General features: G+C 45.3%; 1 protein-coding gene across 1 annotated transcript in view; it reads left to right on the top strand.

The window, feature by feature from the left end:
• The first annotated feature begins 1,098 nt into the window (after positions 1-1,098).
• LOC109886411 (transmembrane protein 235-like) overlaps positions 1,099-18,914 on the top strand; it is a 29,943-nt gene continuing 12,127 nt past the window's right edge. Inside the window, exons 1-3 of the mRNA XM_031814216.1 lie at positions 1,099-1,622; positions 3,012-3,092; positions 7,392-7,529. Of these exons, the coding sequence (XP_031670076.1) occupies positions 1,451-1,622; positions 3,012-3,092; positions 7,392-7,529 (391 nt within the window). The 5' untranslated portion in view covers positions 1,099-1,450. The remainder of the gene's footprint in view (positions 1,623-3,011; positions 3,093-7,391; positions 7,530-18,914) is intronic.

Here is an 18,914-nt window from a genome sequence, read left to right as displayed (position 1 = left end):
TAAACAATTTTTGGAAAAATGACTTGTGTCATGCACAAAGTAGATCTCCTAACAGACTTGCCAAAACTATAGTTTGTTAACAAGTAATTTGTGGAGTGGTTGAAAAACGAGTTTTAATGACTCCAACCTAAGTGTATGTAAACTTCCGACTTCAACTGTATTTATAAAGTCCTTTTTACATCAGCAGATGTCACAAAGTGCTTATACAGAAACCCAGCCTAAAAACCCACATCTGGGTGGTAGCCTGACTAGGAAACTTGTTGTCAGCTCCCCAATCTAGTGCATAGGCTTTTGCTCAGTGGGCTACAGCCTTGATATGCACAAGAGCCTCATGTAACCCAGGGATCACTCCATGTCGATTGGGGACATGAGGACATGAGAGGGTGCTGAATACAATTGAATCCAGTACAATAATTGTGTACCCAGCTTGTTAAAGAAGTAGCCTACTACTAATACAACATTCCCCCATTCCAGGTAACCTGATTGATTTATTGACATTCTAAGAAATGGTCACAATATTATTAAAAGGTTCCGAAATGTAGCTCGTCATCCATTGAGTGTTTGGTGTAACGGATCAGCTGTTCCAAAACAGGTCCGCTATTGAAATACAACATTTATTAGCAGTGCCACTGCGCATGAAAAACGTTCTAAGAGAATTGAGTAGGACTGGGCTGCAGCGTGGTAGCCAGTGCAACAAGTACCCTCTCCGTTAGGTGTAACCCATTGCTTCAATTGAGTACATATTAAGCTAATAGTTTACTATATTTCATTTGAGCAAGTAGTACTGCACCTTCCTTTATTCTATTGGGTTTCCCATTGACAGCTCTCAGATGAGAACCTTCTGTTCAACCTGCTTGAGATAGAGAAAATAAGTGCGTTTCGAGTCCTCATCAGCATCTGGAAAGAAAGTTTCCATTTTGAGTTTGAAGCTAGAAAACTTTCTCAAAATAAAGTGTTTATCTATGGTAATTTATCTTCATATTGCTACCAAAGCCGACAATTTTCTATAAAATGTATTCCTGGTGTCCTGCTCATTTACCTTATAGGACCTAATGTTTACTCTCACTACTCCTACGAACTAGCGTTGGTGTACTTACCCAGGAGTGAGGAGTGGGTTACATAAGGACCCTCTCAGTAGTGTCTAATTATACATCGGTCGGCTACTCTCTCTCCCGTTATTTACTATTTCAAAGCGCAGTTGTCTTTTATTATTCGTTCCATTATATTCGACAATATCAAAACAGAACCCTCTTGACCAGAGGTTGCGGAGAATAATTTGACAAGTCAGCACTAGACGGCGGGGAGAAGAATAAAGACCATGTTGGAGAGCTTTGCGCATTTCTCCATCTCGGGTGCCCGGTCCAGAACGTTATGTGATACGGATTTCTTTGTGACCATGACGTTCATTTGAATTGCTCACGGTTTTGTTTTTAACGAAGTTTAATTGACAATGAAGTACGGAATGGTTGTTATCACGGCTGGCTTTTCAGGTTTACTCAGCTTCAGCTTTCTTGCAGTGGCAATTGGCAGCGACTATTGGTACATCATCGATGTGAACAAGGCGAACCAGTCGGACTTGGAGGACCTGAGTTCGCATTCCGGTCTCTGGAGGATCCGTGAAGGTATGTCCACGTATTTTTTTTAAGCACCCCAAATTAAATGCCATAGCCTAGCACACTTTGATATTGCGGTTCAATATTGCGCTGTGTTTTCTGGTAGCTTGTCAAATACATATGAAATACATATGCCAAATTTAAACAACGGAGTCTACCTGTTTTTACCACCCATGTCAGCCTGCTTCCACGACCCACTGGCCATAGACGTCCGTTCAACGTCTAATTGTAATGTATATTTGGTTGAGTTGTCAACTAACGTGAATTAAACGTGACATCAACCAAAAATGTCATTTTAGGTTAAAAGTTGGATGGAAAAAAATAAGAAGTTCCCATAAATTAATTACTTTTTGCAAATCCAATCACTTTTCAATGTTTATTCAACCTCATCACATTTTTGTTTTCCTCACTTTATTTTAGATTACATTTATTTAAATTCAACATCAAAAACTGAATCGAGTTTCACTTTCAAAATGCTACCCCATTCAGAATGGACCCAATGCTGGTCCATAGCCATCTCTGTTGTATGCCAGCTAATCTCTTCCCCACCCGAAACGCATTTGCATGCACAGGACATTGCAATTAACAGGTGCACTTTAGAAGCATTTTTTCCACATCTGTTTTATTGTACTCCTGCTCATTTACATTTTGCATATATATTATTATTATTAATATCATTATGATTGCTATTAATATTATCATTATTATTGTTGTTATTTTTCGTGTTATTATTATTACTATTGTTATTATTATTAATCTGATTGTTATAGTTATTATTATTACTAATATTAATTGTATTATTATTATTCACATAGCTCACCTGTATCTTTCCGGCTGTTTTTTCAACTGCATCTCAGTCAGCCTGGAGCATATTTCCTGTTCCAGACAGTGGCTGTGTCCCAAATCACACCCTATTCCCATAGAGCTCTGGTCAAAAGTAGTGCACTACATAGGAAATAAGGTGCTATTTGGGATGCAAACATAGGGGAGTGACACATTACGCAGGGAGCGCCTGTGCTACACCACACTACTGCAGTACAGTGTGTCAACAGTATAAGTCATTGCTATAGATTTGTTGATTCATGGCCTGTAAAGAGTTCTGTCGGAGAGCTGGCGGGGAAGCAGCTGTCGATGTTAGGCACACACTTAGTAATCGGATATTAGCAACCATATAGGTGTTACACAGCCATAGGTGTGTTGTGTCATAGGCCTACCTTTTGACTGGTACTTTAACATTGTCATGTATGTCTACCAGTCTGAGCGGTCCAATATATTATGCAATATCTGCCATTTAGCAGAAGCTTTTATCCGAAGCGACGTACAGTCATGCATGCCATTTTACGTATCGTCTACCGGTCTGAAAGGTCAGCACATATCTTCTGTTTGCTCTTTTTACAGGGAAAAATGGCACCTCTTGGCCAATCCAGTCCTTCTTTGTGGATACCTCCAACAAAACTGACATAGAGAAGCACCTTATCAGTGAGTATGTGGCCTCTGCTATGTGGCCTCCGACACCTTCTACATGAAGACTATATTTGGGTCCCAAATGGCACCCTATTCCCTACATAGTGCATAACGTTTAACCCATGAGCCCTGGTAAAAAGTAGCAGTGGTGGAAAAAGTAACCAATTGTCAGACTTGAGTAAAAGTAAAGATACCTTAATAGAACATAATTCAAGTAAAAGTTAAAGTATGAATTATAAAAAATTCCTTGTTTTAAGCAAACCAAACGGCACCATTTTCTTGTTATTTTTTAATTTTCAGATAGCAAGGGGCACACACCAACACTCAGACATAATTTACAGATAGCCAGGGGCACACACCAACACTCAGACATCATTTACAGATAGCCAGGGGCACACACCAACACTCAGACATCATTTACAGATAGCCAGGGGCACACACCAACACTCAGACATCATTTACAGATAGCCAGGGGCACACACCAACACTCCGACATCATTTACAGATAGCCAGGGGCACACTCCAATACTCAGACATCATTTACAGATAGCCAGGGGCACACACCAACACTCAGACATCATTTACAGATAGCCAGGGGCACACACCAACACTCAGACATCATTTACAGATAGCCAGGGGCACACACCAACACTCAGACATCATTTACAGATAGCCAGGGGCACACACCAACACTCAGACATCATTTACAGATAGCCAGGGGCACACTCCAATACTCAGACATCATTTACAGATAGCCAGGGGCACACACCAACACTCAGACATCATTTACAGATAGCCAGGGGCACACACCAACACTCAGACATCATTTACAGATAGCCAGGGGCACACACCAACACTCAGACATCATTTACAGATAGCCAGGGGCACACACCAACACTCAGACATCATTTACAGATAGCCAGGGGCACACACCAACACTCAGACATCATTTACAGATAGCCAGGGGCACACACCAACACTCAGACATCATTTACAGATAGCCAGGGGCACACACCAACACTCAGACATCATTTACAGATAGCCAGGGGCACACACCAACACTCAGACATAATTTACAGATAGCCAGGGGCACACACCAACACTCAGACATCATTTACAGATAGCCAGGGGCACACTCCAATACTCAGACATCATTTACAGATAGCCAGGGGGACACACCAACACTCAGACATCATTTACAGATAGCCAGGGGCACACACCAACACTCAGACATCATTTACAGATAGCCAGGGGCACACACCAACACTCAGACATCATTTACAGATAGCCAGGGGCACACTCCAATACTCAGACATCATTTACAGATAGCCAGGGGCACACTCCAATACTCAGACATCATTTACAGATAGCCAGGGGCACACACCAACACTCAGACATCATTTACAGATAGCCAGGGGCACACACCAACACTCAGACATCATTTACAGATAGCCAGGGGCACACACCAACACTCAGACATCATTTACAGATAGCCAGGGGCACACTCCAATACTCAGACATCATTTACAGATAGCCAGGGGCACACACCAACACTCAGACATCATTTACAAATAAAGCATGTGTGTTTAGTCTGTCAGTCTGTCAGATAAGAGGCAGTAGAGATGACTCTTGATAAGTGTGTGAATTTGTCCATTTTGCTGTCCTGCTAAGTATTCAAAATGTAACGAGTACTTTTGGTTTTCAGGGAAAAAGCATGGAGTAAAAAGTACATTATTTTCTTTAGGAATGTAGTGGAGTAAAAGTAAAAGTAGTCAAAAATATAAATAGTAAAGTACAGATACCTCAAAAACTACTTAAGTAGTAATTAAAGTATTTTTTACTTCAGTTCTTTACACCATTTAGGGCACAGCTGTAGTTAGTTCTAGCTCTGTCACACCCACACAAAACAGCACAGGTTGTTGAGTCTGTACGATGGGCTCAATGTTTACAAAGTGAATCAACATTATTGCACTCCACTTTAACAATACAATATAGACCCCATAAAATTATAAGGTTCATTACTAAGCACGTACAGTTGAAGTTGGAAGTTTACATACACCTTAGCCAAATACATTTAACTCAGTTTTTCACAATTCCTGACATTTAATCCTAGTACAAATTTTACATACACTCAATTTGTATTTGATAGCATTGCCTTTAAATTGTTTAACTTGGGTCAAACGTTTCGGGTAGCCTTCCACAAGCTTCCCACAATAAGTCAGGGCTTTATGATGGCCACTCCAATACCTTGACTTGGTTGTCCTTAAGCCATTTTGCCACAACTTTGGAAGTATGCTTGGGGTCATTGTCCATTTGGAAGACCCATTTGCGACCAAGCTTGAACTTCCTGACTGATGTCTTGAGATGTTGCTTCAATATATCCACATAATTTTCCTCCTCATGATGCCATCTGTTTTGTGAAGTGCACCACTCCCTCCTGCAGCAAAGCAACCCCAAAACATGATGCTGCCACCCCCGTGCTTCACGGTTGGGATGGTGTTCTTTGGCTTGCAAGCATCCCCCTTTTTCCTCCAAACATAACGATGGTCATTATGGCCAAACAGTTCTATTATTGTTTCATCAGACCAGAGGACAGTTCTCCAAAAAGTACGATCTTTGTCCTCATGAGCAATTGCAAACCGTAGTCTGGATTTTTCATGGAGGTCTTGGAGCCGTGGCTTCTTCTTTGCTGAGCGGCCTTTCAGGTTATGTCGATATAGGACTCGTTTTTACTGTGGATATAGATACTTTTGTACCTGTTTCTTCCAGCATCTTCACAAGGTCCTTTGCTGTTGTTCTGGGATTGATTTGCACTTTTCGCACCAAAGTACGTTCATCTCTAGGAGACAGAACGCGCCTCCTTCCTGAGCGGTATCACTGCTGCGTGGTTCCATGGTGTTTATACTTGTGTACTATTGTTTGTACAGATTAAGCATGCTGTCATGTGCCTTTTACTGAGGAGTGGCCTTCGTCTGGCCACTCTACCATAAAGGCCTGATTGGTGGAGTGCTGCAGAGATGGTTGTGCTGCAGAGATGGTTGTCCTTCTGGGAGGTTCTCCCATCTCCACAGAGGAACTCTGGAGTTCTGCCAGAGCGACCATCGGGTTCTTGGCCAACTCCTTGACCAAGGCTCCTTTCCCCGGATTGCTCAGTTTGGCCAGGTTTCCAGCTCTAGGAAGAGTCTTGGTGGTTCCAAACTTCTTTCATTTAAGAATGATGGAGGCCACTGTGTTCTTGTGGACCTTCAATGCTGCAGAAATGTTTAGGTACCCTTCCCCAGATCTGTGCCTCGACACAATCCTGTCTCGGAGCTCTACAGACAATTCCTTCGACCGCATGGCTTGGTTTTTGCTCTGACATGCACTGTCAACTGAGGGACCTTATATAGACTTGTGTGTGCCTTTCCAAATCCTGTCCAATCAATTTAATTTAACACAGGTGGACTCCAATCAAGTTGTAGAAACATCTCAAGGATGATCAATGGAAACAGAGTGCACCTGAGCTCAATTGTGAGTCTCATAGCAAAGGGTCTGAATACTTATGTAAATAATACATTTGCAAACATTTCTGAAAACCTGTTTTCTCTTTGTCATTATGGGTTATTGAGTGTAGATTGATGATGGGAAACAAATAATTTAATCCATTTTAAAATAAGACTGTAACGTAACAAAATGTGGAAAAAGTCAAGGGGTCTGAATGCCCCCCACACACACCCTCAAGCACACAGTTATGTTTCTAGGCATAAGCGACATAAGTGGCAACTAGGGGGCCCACAACCCGATTTAGTAAGTCAGCCTGGGTCTCACCGTAATGTTGAGAGTTAGAATAGTATAATACAATTTTGAAGTTTGTTAGTGCATCTGCAGTTTTCCTCTTGTTATGTCAATCATTGACAGTCACTTAATTAGCCCATGCAAAATAACATTTCTCTATGCAAAATGTGTAGAATTGCAAGACATTAACTTCAAAGCTGCAAATCATTCTCTCGGCCACCAAGAGGGGGGGCATTACCTGTTTTTGCCCATGAGGTGGGGGGGCATTACCTTGAGGTGTGGAGCATTACCTTGAGGTGGGGGGGGGCATTACCTTGAGGTGGGGGGGGGGCATTACTGTGAGGTGGGGAGGAATTACCGTGAGGTGGTAATATCGCTTATGGTCCCCCATAACCAAATATCGCTTATGGTCCCCGAAACGCTAGAAACGGACCTGCTCACACACACACACCATGCAGAAATGTTTTTGTGAGAGGACAATGTACAGTGTATTTCTCCAGCTCACAGTAACCCTGCTTTGCATTCTGGGTCTCCCTGCAGACTCCCACAAGGTCATAGTCACCCTGCTGCCTCTCAGTCTGTTGCTGGTGGTGTTGGGAGGGATCTGTGGTCTGGTCAGCTCTCTGGCCAGGAATCCCAGCCTGCTGGCCGGCTCCGCATCCTACTTCCTCTTCTGCAGTAAGTGACTTTCTGGAGCATCCCCTGGTGTTCAGGCCTGGGTTGTGTTCATTAGCCACTAATTGGAAGAGAACGGACTGAAACGGGGACTACGTGGACTTGTCCAATAAGAAACACTCTTATTTTATTTTTTTAATCGATTTTTTAAAATTCTGTTGTGTGCCCTAATGAACACAACCCTGGTTTTCAGACAAGGGTTCAAATAGTATTTGTGTTTGCTTGAGCTTTCCCAGCACAATGGATCCAAGAGAATAGTCCAAAAGTGCAAACTCTGCCCACCTGGCACTCAAGGTGAACCTTTTGAAAGAAAACAATATGAACCCATGTTTTCATGTTGTTCTGGAGCTTGTGGCAGTGAAATTGTTATTTTAGATTGATTCTATGTTGTACTGATATGAATGTCTTGTTCAACTGCTTTAGGCTGAAATTGTACGGTGCATGATGCTGAAAGGTTAAAGACCAGTGGGCATTTTCTAGCTGTCAGTGTGTGTGGATGTGTGGGAGGATTTCAGTACACACATTCTCATACTGTTGTCTTTATTCAATTGAAGGTTGCTTTCAGCTTTCAAATCAACTCAGTTTTCTCTCTGAAACAGGCTTAAATAACCTCATTCAAGGATTTTTAGAGATGACAGCAAATATGTCTTGAAAGGTTGAGATATTGCACTGAATACTTTCAGTCAGGGCCGGTTTAATGCAGGGGCTTCTCGGGGATGAATGCAGGGGCTTCTCGGGGCTGAATGCAGGGGCTTCTCGGGGATGAATGCAGGGGCTTCTCGGGGATGAATGCAGGGGCTTCTCGGGGCTGAATGCAGGGGCTTCTCGAGCCGAATGCAGGGGCTTCTCGGGGCTGAATGCAGGGGCTTCTCGGGGCTGAATGCAGGGGCTTCTCGGGGCTGAAGCCCAAGCCGGTAGATCCAGCCACAGGAGTGTGAAATACACCAGAGAGCATCATTTAGCCACAGAAGATGAATAGCTCCCCCCCCCTCAAAAAAAACAACAACAACTGTGGATTAAAGAGCGACTGCCTTTTAAAAGGCAACTCATCCTTTTGAGGCATCAATATGAGTCAGGAACAATTATTCTAGTGTCATAATTGACTACAAAGTGTAAATAGAATAGTTTTGGTCGTAAAGTCAGTTTTGTCTACAACAGAGTTTGTAACATCTGTGCATCACACTGGGTAAATGAAGGTTGGGTTTTGATTTGACAATGTCCATTTGCCTATTAACATGGGGTGAACAGCTGTGGAGATTGCTCTCTATCCAATAGCATTGACAGTTAGACAGGCCTGCCCAGAAGCTCCGACTTTTTACACAAGACATCACGTTGTGCATTTTATTACTTGAGAAATACTGCACCAAATACCTTAGTTAGATGAAAAATTGTGCAACTACAACATCCTTGGCCAAAATGTCAACGTTTATTACAGATTTCTTGAGATATTTTAGATTCATTCTTGGGACTTAGGCTACCACGTCTACAGTGTCTCATGCGGAACAAACATCAATAACCAAATGTGAAATCGGCCAGAAAACTGAAATCTTGTTTATCGAATGAGCAACAACAAAAAACATGTACCAATCTGCGTGTTCAGTGGCTCTTTAAGTTTTATCACAAGCACATACAGGTAACTGTTAAAATAAAGGAAACACCAACATAAAGTGTCTTAATAGGGTGTTACTCCCAAAAGAGCTTCAATGCGCCTTGGCACAGATTCTACAAGTGGACCTAAACCAGCACCCCAGGGGAACTGCAGCAAGACACTGGACCCCTAACCCGCCCAGAGGGGCACTGTAGCAAGACACTGAACCACTAACCTGCCCCAGGGGAACTACAGCAAGACACTGAACCACTAACCTGCCCCAGGGGAACTGCAGCAAGACACTGAACCCCTAACCTGCCCCAGGGGAACTGCAGCAAGACACTGAACCACTAACCTGCCCCAGGGGCTCTGCAGCAAGACACTGAACCACTAACCTGCCCCAGGGGAACTGCAGCAAGACACTGAACCACTAACCTGCCCCAGGGGAACTGCAGCAAGACACTGAACCCCTAACCTGCCCCAGGGGAACTGCAGCAAGACACTGAACCACTAACCTGCCCCAGGGGCTCTGCAGCAAGACACTGAACCCCTAACCTGCCCCAGGGGCTCTGCAGCAAGACACTGAACCACTAACCTGCCCCAGGGGAACTGCAGCAAGACACTGAACCACTAACCTGCCCCAGGGGAACTGCAGCAAGACACTGAACCACTAACCTGCCCCAGGGGCTCTGCAGCAAGACACTGAACCACTAACAGGCCCCAGGGGCTCTGCAGCAAGACACTGAACCCCTAACCTGCCCCAGGGGCTCTGCAGCAAGACACTGAACCCCTAACCTGCCCGAGGGGAACTGCAGCAAGACACTGAACCCCTAACCTGCCCCAGGGGAACTGCAGCAAGACACTGAACCACTAACCTGCCCCAAGGGCTCTGCAGCAAGACACTGAACCACTAACCTGCCCCAGGGGAACTGCAGCAAGACACTGAACCCCTAACCTGCCCCAGGGGCACTGTAGCAAGACACTGAACCCCTAACCTGCTCCAGGGGCACTGCAGCAAGACACTGAACCCCTAACCTGCCCCAGGGGAACTGCAGCAAGACACTGAACCACTAACCTGCCCCAGGGGCTCTGCAGCAAGACACTGAACCACTAACCTGCCCCAGGGGAACTGCAGCAAGACACTGAACCACTAACCTGCCCCAGGGGCTCTGCAGCAAGACACTGAACCACTAACCTGCCCCAGGGGAACTGCAGCAAGACACTGAACCCCTAACCTGCCCCAGGGGAACTGCAGCAAGACACTGAACCACTAACCTGCCCCAGGGGCTCTGCAGCAAGACACTGAACCCCTAACCTGCCCCAGGGGCTCTGCAGCAAGACACTGAACCACTAACCTGCCCCAGGGGAACTGCAGCAAGACACTGAACCACTAACCTGCCCCAGGGGAACTGCAGCAAGACACTGAACCACTAACCTGCCCCAGGGGCTCTGCAGCAAGACACTGAACCACTAACAGGCCCCAGGGGCTCTGCAGCAAGACACTGAACCCCTAACCTGCCCCAGGGGCTCTGCAGCAAGACACTGAACCCCTAACCTGCCCGAGGGGAACTGCAGCAAGACACTGAACCCCTAACCTGCCCCAGGGGAACTGCAGCAAGACACTGAACCACTAACCTGCCCCAAGGGCTCTGCAGCAAGACACTGAACCACTAACCTGCCCCAGGGGAACTGCAGCAAGACACTGAACCCCTAACCTGCCCCAGGGGCACTGCAGCAAGACACTGAACCCCTAACCTGCTCCAGGGGCACTGCAGCAAGACACTGAACCCCTAACCTGCCCCAGGGGCACTGTAGCAAGACACGGAACCCCTAACCTGCCCCAGGGGCTCTGCTTCAAGACACTGAACCCCTAACCTGCCCCAGGGGCACTGCAGCAAGACATTGGACCCCTATCCTGCCCCAGCGGCACTGCTCTGCAGCAAGACACTGAACCCCTAACCTGCCCCAGGGGCACTGCAGCAAGACATTGGACCCCTATCCTGCCCCAGCGGCACTGCTCTGCAGCAAGACACTGAACCCCTAACCTGCCCCAGGGGCACTGCTCTGCAGCAAGACATTGAACCCCTAACCTGCCCCAGGGGCACTGCTCTGCAGCAAGACACTGAACCCCTAACCTGCCCCAGCGGCACTGCTCTGCAGCAAGACACTGAACTCCTAACTAGCCCCAGGGGCACTGCTCTGCAGCAAGACACTGAACCCCTAGCCTGCCCCAGGGACACTGCTCTGCAGCTGACCCTTTGCTGCTTCCAGCTTCTAGGACAGGGCTGTTCAACTACGTCCCGGAGGTCCAAAACACTTCCGTTTCTTGTTTCTACCTGGTAGTTATTAATTGCACTCACCTGGTTTCCCAGGTCTGAACCAGTACCTGATTAACAGGAGAGGATGAAAAACAGGAGTATTTTGTCCCTCCAGGACTGACATTGAACAGTCCTGCTCTAGGGGAATAAACAGCCTTGAACAGCCCTGCTCCAGGGGAATAAAACAGCCTTGAACAGTCCTGCTCTAGGGGAATAAAACAGCCTTGAACAGTCCTGCTCTAGGGGAATAAAACAGCCTTGAACAGCCCTGCTCCAGGGGAATAAAACAGCCTTGAACAGTCCTGCTCTAGGGGAATAATACAGCCTTGAACAGTCCTGCTCTAGGGGAATAAAACAGCCTTGAACAGTCCTGCTCTAGGGGAATAAAACAGCCTTGAACAGTCCTGCTCTAGGGGAATAAAACAGCCTTGAACAGCCCTGCTCTAGGGGAATAAAACAGCCTTGAACAGCCCTGCTCTAGGGGAATAATACAGCCTTGAACAGCCCTGCTCTAGGGGAATAAAACAGCGATGAACAGCCCTGCTCTAGGGGAATAAAACAGCCTTGAACAGCCCTGCTCTAGGGGAATAAAACAGCCTTGAACAGCCCTGCTCTTGTCGTCAGTAACAGCCTTTCTGGAAATATAGATGCCTTTGCTGGGAAGGCATGAGTTCCTGTCTAGCCTAGGAGCGTAGGTTCACAATCTCACACAAAGAAGACATCTTTCATTCATCTATTTTTTTTCTTTCTTGCAGCAGCAGAATAAACATTATGAGAGCGTCAGGTCTCGTCATGTCTAACCCTTACATTTGTATCCCTCCCAAAAAAACGGTCTACCTAATGGAGATAGGAACACCTTACGTGATGCCCACTTGACAAGAAAAAAGCTTTCCTTGTGAATAGCTTCTGACGACAGCACTCAGCACCTCCAGACAGAATCAAATATGAGATCTAATCCAGCTGAGACTGAGTGAAGTGCTGTGATGAATAAGCAAAATACACACACATTTCAAATTGGCCCCACAGGGAAATAAAATAAAACCAGGACTATTTCTGCAACACTTTCTGTGAGGCACACTTACTGTATATAAAGCATTATACGTAAGCTAGTTTATTATTTAGTTTATACTTCTTTACCTAAAAAATATAATTTTTGTTGTTGGGGAAAGAAGGAGCCATGTTATTTATGTTCCTCATCCCAATGCAGGTTTGATTAATCTTCAGCCAAGAATGCACATAAACATAGTATTATGTCATTTCTATATTATTATAGTAGTAGTTTTACTACATTACATGTAACTTACCTATAGAGTACTTGACTTTGTAACTACTCCCCCAATGCCAGTTCTACCGACTTGGGTGATGCCCTGGCAGCTGTTGGCCCAGAAAGCCCACCACTCATCAGTAGTCCAGAGTAGGATGGTACAGTCCTACACCAAGCCTCTGTCATCACCGCACACCTCTGTCATCACCACACACCTCTGTCATCACCACACACCTCTGTCATCACCACACACACCTCTGTCATCACCACACACACCTCTGTCATCACCACACACCTCTGTCATCACCACACACCTCTGTCATCACCACACACACACCTCTGTCATCACCACACACCTCTGTCATCACCACACACCTCTGTCATCACCACACACACACCTCTGTCATCACCACACACCTCTGTCATCACCACACACCTCTGTCATCACCACACACCTCTGTCATCACCACACACCTCTGTCATCACCACACACCTCTGTCATCACCACACACCTCTGTCATCACCACACACCTCTGTCATCACCACACACACACCTCTGTCATCACCACACACCTCTGTCATCACCACACACCTCTGTCATCACCTCACACCTCTGTCATCACCACACACCTCTGCCATCACTGCACACCTCTGTCATCACCACACACCTCTGTCATCACCACACACACCTCTGTCATCACCACACACACCTCTGTCATCACCACACACCTCTGTCATCACCACACACCTCTGTCATCACCACACACACCTATGTCATCACCACACACACCTCTGTCATCACCACACACACCTCTGTCATCACCACACACACCTCTGTCATCACCGCACACCTCTGTCATCACCACACACCTCTGTCATCACCACACACCTCTGCCATCACCGCACACCTCTGTCATCACCACACACCTCTGCCATCACCGCACACCTCTGCCATCACCGCACACCTCTGTCATCACCACACACCTCTGTCATCACCACACACACCTCTGTCATCACCACACACCTCTGTCATCACCACACACCTCTGTCATCACCACACACCTCTGTCATCACCACACACACCTCTGTCATCACCACACACCTCTGTCATCACCACACACACCTATGTCATCACCACACACACCTCTTGTCATCACCACACACACCTCTGTCATCACCACACACCTCTGTCATCACCACACACCTCTGTCATCACCACACACCTCTGTCATCACCACACACACCTCTGTCATCACCACACACCTCTGTCATCACCACACACCTCTGTCATCACCACACACACCTATGTCATCACCACACACACCTCTGTCATCACCACACACACCTCTTGTCATCACCACACACACCTCTGTCATCACCACACACCTCTGTCATCACCACACACCTCTGTCATCACCACACACCTCTGTCATCACCACACACCTCTGTCATCACCACACACACCTCTGTCATCACCACACACCTCTGCCATCACCGCACACCTCTGCCATCACCGCACACCTCTGCCATCTCCACTGTCGCCGCTTTTTGACTTCTCAACTCAACACCTGGCATTTCAAACTCAACACCTGGCATTTCAAACTCAACACCTGGCATTTCAAACTCAACACCTGGCATTTCAAACTCAACACCTGGCATTTCAAACTCAACACCTGGCATTTCAAACTCAACACCTGGCATTTCAAACTCAACACCTGGCATTTCAAACTCAAAACAAGTAACCAACTGACTGCCAGCGTTGCAGTCTTTAAATGCCATTGTGGGTTAAGATAATTAAGATCAACGTTATACTAATTATTAAAACAATATGTTTATACTGTATATATAATACATAAATATATTTTCACATTTACAGAGAGAGAGAGAGAGAGAGAGAGAGAGAGAGAGAGAGGAGACACAAAGAGCGAGACAAAGAGAGACAGAGAGAACAGCCTAGACTTCTAGATATTAAGATGAGAGTTAATTTGCAATTGCCAACTTGTTATGAGAAACACTCACATAGAGCAGCCAACTGTGGCAGCTGTCAAGAACAGATGTATCTTACTGAAAAAAACATGCCTTTCCTCCCACTGACACTACAACAGATCATTCTCTTTCTGAATCCACATTCTGATCAAATCTTATTGTGTTACAATCTGGACCCTCTATTTCTGAAACTATCCGCCGCCATTGTCGCAACCCCTATTACCAGCCTGTTCAACCTCTCTTTCATATCGTCTGAGATCCCCAAAGATTGGAAAGCTGCCGCAGTCATCCCCCTCTTCAAAGGAGGAGACACCCTGGACCCAAACTGTTACAGACCTATATCCATCCTGCCCTGCCTATCTAAGGTCTTCGAAAGCCAAGTCAACAAACAGGTCACTGACCATCTCGAATCCCACCGTACCTTCTCCGCTGTGCAATCTGGTTTCCGAGCCGGCCACGGGTGCACCTCAGCCACGCTCAAGGTACTAAACGATATCATAACCGCCATCGATAAAAGACAGTACTGTGCAGCTGTCTTCATCGACCTTGCCAAGGCTTTCGACTCTGTCAATCACCATATTCTTATCGGCAGACTCAGTAGCCTCGGTTTTTTGGATGACTGCCTTGCCTGGTTCACCAATTACTTTGCAGACAGAGTTCAGTGTGTCAAATCGGAGGGCATGCTGTCCGGTCCTCTGGCAGTCTCTATGGGGGTGCCACAGGGTTCAATCCTCGGGCCGACTCTTTTCTCTGTATATATCAATGATGTTGCTCTTGCTGCGGGCGATTCCCTGATCCACCTCTACGCAGACGACACCATTCTATATACTTCCGGCCCGTCCTTGGACACTGTGTTATCTAACCTCCAAACGAGCTTCAATGCCATACAACACTCCTTCCGTGGCCTCCAACTGCTCTTAAACGCTAGTAAAACCAAATGCATGCTTTTTAACCGTTCGCTGCCTGCACCCGCACGTCTAACCAGCATCACCACCCTGGATGGTTCCGACCTTGAATATGTGGACATCTATAAGTACCTAGGTGTCTGACTAGACTGTAAACTCTCCTTCCAGACTCATATCAAACATCTCCAATCGAAAATCAAATCAAGAGTCGGCTTTCTATTCCGCAACAAAGCCTCCTTCACTCACGCCGCCAAACTTACCCTAGTAAAACTGACTATCCTACCGATCCTCGACTTCGGCGATGTCATCTACAAAATTGCTTCCAACACTCTACTCAGCAAACTGGATGCAGTTTATCACAGTGCCATCCGTTTTGTCACTAAAGCACCTTATACCACCCACCACTGCGACTTGTATGCTCTAGTCGGCTGGCCCTCGCTACATATTCGTCGCCAGACCCACTGGCTCCAGGTCATCTACAAGTCCATGCTAGGTAAAGCTCCGCCTTATCTCAGTTCACTGGTCACGATGGCAACACCCATCCGTAGCACGCGCTCCAGCAGGTGTATCTCACTGATCATCCCTAAAGCCAACACCTCATTTGGCCGCCTTTCGTTCCAGTTCTCTGCTGCCTGTGACTGGAACGAATTGCAAAAATTGCTGAAGTTGGAGACTTTTATCTCCCTCACCAACTTCAAACATCTGCTATCTGAGCAGCTAACCGATCGCTGCAGCTGTACATAGTCAATCGGTAAATAGCCCACCCATTTTTACCTACCTCATCCCCATACTGTTTTTATTTATTTACTTTTCTGCTCTTTTGCACACCAATATCTCTACCTGTACATGACCATCTGATCATTTATCACTCCAGTGTTATTAATCTGCAAAATTGTAATTATTCGCCTACCTCCTCATGCCTTTTGCACACATTGTATATAGACTCCCCTTTTTTTTCTACTGTGTTATTGACTTGTTAATTGTTTACTCCATTTGTAACTCTGTGTTGTCTGTTCACACTGCTATGCTTTATCTTGGCCAGGTCGCAGTTGCAAATGAGAACTTGTTCTCAACTAGCCTACCTGGTTAAATAAAGGTGTTCTCAACTAGCCTACCTGGTTAAATAAAGGTGTTCTCAACTTTGGCCTGATTGAACCAGGATATCTGTCTACTTGGCTGTTTTGGCATGCTTGAACCAGGCTATCAGAGGCTACGTGTCTGTTTTGACCTGATTGAGCCAGGATATCAGAGTCTTCTGGGCTGTTTTGACCTGATTGAACCAGGTTATCAGAGTCTTCTGGGCTGTTTTGACCTGATTGAACCAGGATATCAGAGTCTTCTGGGCTGTTTTGACCTGATTGAACCAGTCTACTTTTCCAAACAGTTGATAAGCAACCTTGTTTTTCAGATATTTGTTTCCCTGTGCTATTACTTAGTCTGGGCCTGTTTGAACTAGGACTTCAGAGTTCTACAGGGCTATGGTATTACTTAGTCTGGGCCTGTTTGAACTAGTACTTCAGAGTTCTACAGGGCTATGGTATTACTTAGTCTGGGCCTGTTTGAACTAGGACTTCAGAGTTCTACAGGGCTATGGTATTACTTAGTCTGGGCCTGTTTGAACTAGGACTTCAGAGTTCTACAGGGCTATGGTATTACTTAGTCTGGGCCTGTTTGAACTTCAGAGTTCTACAGGGCTATGGTATTACTTAGTCTGGGCCTGTTTGAACTAGGACTTCAGAGTTCTACAGGGCTATGGTATTACTTAGTCTGGGCCTGTTTGAACTAGGACTTCAGAGTTCTACAGGGCTATGGTATTACTTAGTCTGGGCCTGTTTGAACTAGGAATTCAGAGTTCTACAGGGCTGTGGTATTACTTACTCTGGGCCTGTTTGAACTAGGACTTCAGAGTTCTACAGGGCTATGGTATTACTTAGTCTGGGCCTGTTTGAACTAGGACTTCAGAGTTCTACAGGGCTGTGCTATTACTTAGTCTGGGCCTGTTTGAACTAGGACTTCAGAGTTCTACAGGGCTGTGGTATTACTTAGTCTGGGCCTGTTTGAACTAGGACTTCAGAGTTCTACAGGGCTGTGGTATTACTTAGTCTGGGCCTGTTTGAACTAGGACTTCAGAGTTCTACTGGGCTATGGTATTACTTAGTCTGGGCCTGTTTGAACTAGACCTTCAGAGTTCTACTGGGCTATGGTATTACTTAGTCTGGGCCTGTTTGAACTAGACCTTCAGAGTTCTTCAGGGCTATGGTATTACTTAGTCTGGGCCTGTTTGAACTAGACCTTCAGAGTTCTACTGGGCTACGGTATTACTTAGTCTGGGCCTGTTTGAACCTTCCGAGTGCTACTTATTTTTCACTCTGGTCTTCAGGCAGTAGGCTGGTTTGAATGAATGTTGTGATGAAAACACAAAGCACTATATTTTCCAGTATTTTTCTCCTACCTGTCCAATATTACAGACATTACAGAGATCCATCTGTTCTGTCTTTGTACTGGACGTGCACACCTTGTACTTGAGACAAAGATAGACTCACTCAAACAAAACACACACACACACAAACTCACACAGACACACACCTCATACACACACAGACACCTGTACTCACACACATGCGTACGCCCATACTCACAAACACACGCACATACAGACACACACACTCACAGACACACACACTCACAGACAAGGCTGCTGTCCCATGTACTGCTACACGGTTTATTAATATACTGGTTTCTCAACAGAGCTCACTGTAATATATCTGTTGCTGTAGATATCATTATTCATATATATTTTTGGTGTATATACTCATAGATTACGTTTGGATTAACGATAGTGTTATTTGGGTTGTTAACTAGATTAGTCCTAACATTCATGATTTATCTAGTTTAGTCCTAACATTTATAAATGAACTAGATTAGTCCTAACATTCAGAATTTAACTAGATCCGTCCTAACATTCATGATTTAACTAGATTAGTCCTAACATTCATGATTTAACTAGTTTAGTCCTAACATTCATGATTTAACTAGATTAGTCCTAACATTCATGATTTAACTAGTTTAGTCCTAACATTCATGATTTAACTAGTTTAGTCCTAACATTCATGATTTAACTAGATTAGTCCTAACATTCATGATTTAACTAGTTTAGTCCTAACAAACTATCATTCATGATAGTTTGAACTACTGAGATAGTTTGAACTACTGAGAAGGTTTGAACTACTGAGATAGTTTGAACTACTGAGATAGTTTGAACTACTGACATAGTTTGAACTACTGTCACAGTTTGAACTACTGAGATAGTTTGAACTACTGAGACAG

This window comes from Oncorhynchus kisutch, unplaced genomic scaffold (genome assembly GCF_002021735.2).
Source record: "Oncorhynchus kisutch isolate 150728-3 unplaced genomic scaffold, Okis_V2 Okis06b-Okis10b_hom, whole genome shotgun sequence".
In the NCBI taxonomy this organism is placed as follows: Eukaryota; Metazoa; Chordata; class Actinopteri; order Salmoniformes; family Salmonidae; genus Oncorhynchus; species Oncorhynchus kisutch.
The sequence above is the reverse complement of the archived record's forward strand: the minus strand, read 5'-3'. Positions and strand labels throughout refer to the sequence as shown.